A 5296-nucleotide genomic window follows, 5' to 3' on the forward strand; every position below is an offset into this window, starting at 1 on the left:
CTTAACACCCATGTGGATGGCCCAATGCAATTCAAGCCCGCGTTCAGAATTCGCCTGACGGAGAGGAAATCAGCCATGGTGGAGTGCATGGAAGGCAGCCACAGCAGGCCCCACCACCGCCACATGCAGATTCAGAAGGACAGGTTCACCACCCAGTGCAACAAGGCAGACCACCAAATGGATATACCAACGCGGCTTAGGGACGAACGGGTGTGGGTGCTGGTGCAGGAGGACAGACAGCAGTATGACTGCCTGACCTACCGCCACCTCTACCTCCCGCCGAGCCACCCAGACGACCTCATCAGGCCAGGCCTCTTCCAATGCAACTGCAATGTCTACGGCCTATCGATTGCCATGCTCAGCTTCCATGGGAAGTATGCCAGGCTCACGAAGATCACGGGAGACTCCAACCCGAGGTTAGAGATCCACCTCATGCGCCGCATCCAGCTGCCAGATGGCGAGATCTTCCCCAACTTCAACGAGCTCTCCCGCGTGGTCCAGGAGATTGATGAGCAGGTGATCCGGGAGCAGCAGCAGCAGCAAGAAGACGGGACTGAGGAAAGCCAGGGCCATGGCTGGCAGAGCCATGCCCAGCCCAGCGTCAGAGAGTCCGGGGATGCAGCTTCAGAGGAGCAGCCTGTTCCCTTTGTTCTGCCTGTGGACATGCTCTCAAGAGAGCAGAACTACCCCCAAACCTGCAGGATGTGTTTCTATGGCGTGGACACACTTACTTTTACTGTTGCCTTAAATGGCTTCGCCTACACCAGTCGCATCCCTGGAGTCTTCATTCTGTTCGATGAGAACCACTTCGGGTTCCTCTGGCTGGAGCCAAAATACTTCATCCTGTTCAGCAGAGTCCAGAACACCTTCCAGAATGTGGAGGCACCATCCCCGCAGGCCTTCCTGGAGATGCTCAAGAACATTCAGCCCGAACCTCCTGGGAGGAACAGCTTGCACTTTGAAGATTTGACATTCTGACCAGGTTACCCACCTTTATTTGTTTTTTTAATCCTCACCCAAGGATATTTTCCCATTGATGTTTAGAGAGAGTGGGGGAAAGAGGGAAAGACAGAAATATCGATGGGAGAGAAACACATCAGTTGGTTGCCTCCTGCCCAAGCCAGGACCAGGGCCAGGCTGGATAGGAGCCAGCAACTGAGGTAGAAATAAACCTTAGACCAGTGGTCTCAACCTTCCTAATGCTGGGACCCTTCCTAATACAGTTCCTCATGTTGTGGTGACCCCCAATTTCACTGTTACAAATTGAACATAATTAAAGCATAGTGATTAATCACACAAAAATAAAATAAAGAAATAAATAAATTTCCATTGATAAAATTCTGTTTGGACTTTCTTTGACCAAATGCCCAGCCCTGTGGAGGATTGGGTAATAGGAAATAAAAGTTCCTCAAAGGAAACAGGGGCTGTCGCCTGTAGGTGGCATTGAGGAGAAATGAGCAAGACAAACAGACAAGAATTATCTCTGCACTGATTTCATTGTCCTGACAACTTTCTGTGGAAGAAAGAGAAATAGTTTGCCAAATGTCATATAGTTTGAGCTATCAAGATGGGACTCAAATTCAGTATAACTTCTAATCCCAGACCTTAACCTATATTCTCCAGAAAGGAAGCTGGCAGTCTGATCATCTGAGTCAAACCTGGTACTCCGGGGATGGTAGACAGCCATTGCAGACGGATCACTGGCCTATCCAAATGGGGGAGGGGTCTTTTTAGCACCCCAGAGAAAAGAGCAATCTTTCTAAAAAATCAACATTTGATGAAAGAGCTGGCAGTGCTCTGCTTATATGGAAAGTGCATAGCTCGTCTATTTTTCAGCTAATGTGCAAAATTATGCCGCCATTCAATGGCCTAACTCAAGGCAAGGGACTCATGACTGTCCTGTTGATAAACAAAACAAAAGCAACACACACATCAGCAGAATAATCTAACTAAATTAAACTCACTCCCGTGAGAGAATAATGATAATAAATAGTGGAGCTATAATGAGCCCATTTGTCGAATTTGGTTGCCATTACGCCATGACACATGAATGGATGGAGCTGATTAAACTGTTTAAACTCTTGGTATTTTGGTGAATTATACCCATGGTAAAATTAAATAAATACCCAGCTAAGGGCTGCTCCTGGCACTTTGCCAACGTTCACACTTCTTTAATGATTAACAAGTCACAGAGGGGCTGTTTCCCCAACCTTCCAAATCAGATTTAATGAACATACATTAAAAGAGGATGGCACTTCAGAAAAATTATACGAGCACTTCAGAATATACTCCCATCCTACTCGTCTGGCAGAAGTGATTCATTTCATTTCTGAGTGGTGTTTCCTTATTTTGAGCATCCATATCGCCATCCAAAACACCCTGTCAGATCAGTCTTAGACACTGCCTATTAAAATGTTAAGCTTCACCTGATAAAATATAATTATAGCATCCCTGACATTTTTACATAGCACACACATGCTTCAAGCCAACTTTGCCAGTTAAGATTTTTCCTTTAGATGTGTGAATGCATGATAAAGCTGTAAGAAGATATTATTATGTCAAACTCTAATAGAGTTGAAGAAAATGATCCAAAATAAATAAGAAATCCAAACCAGACATTATAAAATGAATATAAATGAACAAAAATAGTGACAAAGGCCGTTTATCAAACACTTAGAGCTCATCAAATAATTCAGTGAAATTAAGACTAAGGTGACATTCAACAGTTAGATGGATGCTTACTAGTTAAGATTTATCAATCAATAATTTTTCAGTTTACTGGGACAGTTGGTTACTACCTGGGGAGCTTTTTAAAATTACCTCTACCCAGACCACATGCCAGACCATTTGAGTCAGAGTTTCTGGATGTGGAACCCAAGTGTCAATATTTTTGAAAAGCAGTTACTGTGATGTATGGCCACGGTCAACAATTATTGCATACTTAGTCCCTGAAAGTGGTTAGATGGTTAGTTAGGTCAACCTGCTTATACATTACTTCTAAGTCTACATTTGAACCTAGCCATAGCATAAGTAACAGAGTCCTATAAAGAAAGGGGTGGTATAAAGAGATGTCCACAAGTTTTTTTGGTAACTTCTCCACTGAAGAGATGGGGTCTTATTCCTCTCCCTCCTCTTGGGTGTGGGATATACTTTGTGGATCATTTCTAAGGAACAGTATATGCCAAAAGTCACAGTTTGTAACTTCCAAGATTAGGCCATAAAAAACATTGCAGCTTCCTCCTTGCTCTCTCTCGGATCATTCGCTCTTGGGAAGCCAGTTGCTATGTAAGAACACTCAAGCTGCCCTATGAAGAGAACCATGTGGCAAGGAACTGAGCCACCCCCCTCCACCATCCCCACCAAAAGCCATGTGAGGAGCCTGAAAGTGGATCCAATGCCGGTGAAGCCTCCAGAAGCTCCCTCAGTCAACATCTTGACCTCAATGTCATGAAGGAACCTGAGTCAGAACCATCCAGCTAAGATGTTCCTGAATTCCTGACCCACAGAAACTCTGAGATAATAAATGCTCAGTGTTTTAAGCTAAATTCAGGCATAGTATGCTACACAGAAGTAGATAATTCATACAGGGGGCTAGTCTTCAAACACAGATACCAAATAATTAGAAGTACCCATCAGTCTGGAACTAGGGCATATAGCACTATACCTAATGTGTGGTAGACATTCAGTAAATGTTTACAGAATAAATAAATGATTGATTGATTGTTCATCTTCCATTTTTGAACAATGGAAGAGTTTTTCCTTCTCTAGTGGTCCATGGAGTACTAGAGATTCTTATCCATCTTGCAATAATCACCAAGATTTCAGTCTGCACAGAGCCTAAAGTTAGAAAGAATTAACAGTCCAAATCAACAGAAACATGTCCCTGGTACTAGAAACAACATATATCCTGCTTCAGCTCACTAGGAAAATGTCTTCTTATTATTTTTTGTCCCCTTGGGGAATCTTTAATGCTGTCAATATTGTTTCTTTAGCCTTTCATCTTGTAAATCAACATAACTTTCCTTGCCTCTGAAAATCCTTACTCCAACATTAAACAATCCAATTTCTTTAAATAACTCATTAATTATCCACATTTTTGTAGCTAATGTTACATTCCTCATTTCACCCATTGTAATCAGTTTCTCTCTCTCCACCAAGTGTTGAGAAGATATTATTATTCTCATCCATTGCTCAAGAGACTTGTGCCATCTTATTTATCCACTAGAGGCCCGATGCACAAAATTCATGCAAGAGTAGGCCTTCCTTCCCCCGACTGCCAGCGCCGGCTTCCCTCTGGCACCCAGGACCCTGGCTTCCCTCACAGCCCTGACTTTGTCCAGAAGGATGTCTGGTCCAATTAGCATATTACACTTTCATTATTATAGATTCTTCGGATGAAGTTGGGCAGCTTGAGTGTTCTTACATGGCAACTGGCTTCCCCCAGAGAGAATAATCCAAGAGAGAACAAGAAGGAAGCAGGTGATCTCTCTAAAACTGTGGTTCCTGAATCCTATAAAAATCACGTGATGAACTCGAGAAAAATGTAGTCCCTGGGCCTCACTTCCAGAAATCCCAATGTTGTGGAATGAGGAAGGGACCCAAATCCATATATTTTTAAAGACTCTAAGTTGTTAAAGAAACTATTGTATTTAAATGTGCTTATGTTTTTCTTATTTTAAAAGGGACACATCTGTCAAAAATGTTATTTTCTATTTTTGGCTAATGGTTACCATGGCTTGCATGGGTAGGGTTTTTCTTTCCTTCGGCCTTGCCTGGGGCCTGGGCATTCCAAAGCTAATTTCACAAAAAAGGAACCGGTCACATTTAGTAATGTAACTCAAGGTAAGGGGGAAAAAGATAGAAATTCTTTTAACAATGCCAAGCAAGTAAGTCAGGGGGAGGACCATGGCAGCGGTTTAATTGTCCAGCACTGCCGGAAGCCGGTCCATCCTTGCTGCTTGACACAGTCGCTGCAGGGAAGAAACATCTGCACAACATATGTTTCAAGGGACCTGGCGTATATGGCATACTGTTCTTAATATGTTTGCTCACCTTCTTGGCACTATGTGTTTTAACCAAGGTCACCTCTCCAAGAAAGGTTGTTTCCCCAGGTAGGGATTTTTCCCTGAAGTTAGGGAGGGAATAAAACCCCTTAACTCGCCGAAACCGGTTTTGCTCAGTGGATAGAGCGTCGGCCTGCGGACTGAAAGGTCCCAGGTTCGATTCCGGTCAAGGGCATGTACCTGGGTTTCGGGCACATCCCCGGTGGGGGATGTGCAGGAGGCGGCTGATCCAT

The 5296-nt window shown here is 43.6% G+C and overlaps 1 protein-coding gene across 1 annotated transcript in view; it reads left to right on the forward strand.

Annotated features, from left to right (window-relative positions):
* Nucleotides 1-24: 24 nt before the first annotated feature.
* Nucleotides 25-5296, forward strand: part of LOC102263328 (F-box only protein 31) — a 188811-nt gene continuing 183539 nt past the window's right edge. Inside the window, exon 1 of the mRNA XM_005872047.1 lies at nucleotides 25-812. Within this exon, the coding sequence (XP_005872109.1) occupies nucleotides 25-812 (788 nt within the window). The remainder of the gene's footprint in view (nucleotides 813-5296) is intronic.

This window comes from Myotis brandtii, unplaced genomic scaffold (assembly GCF_000412655.1).
Source record: "Myotis brandtii unplaced genomic scaffold, ASM41265v1 scaffold363, whole genome shotgun sequence".
NCBI lineage: Eukaryota > Metazoa > Chordata > Mammalia > Chiroptera > Vespertilionidae > Myotis > Myotis brandtii.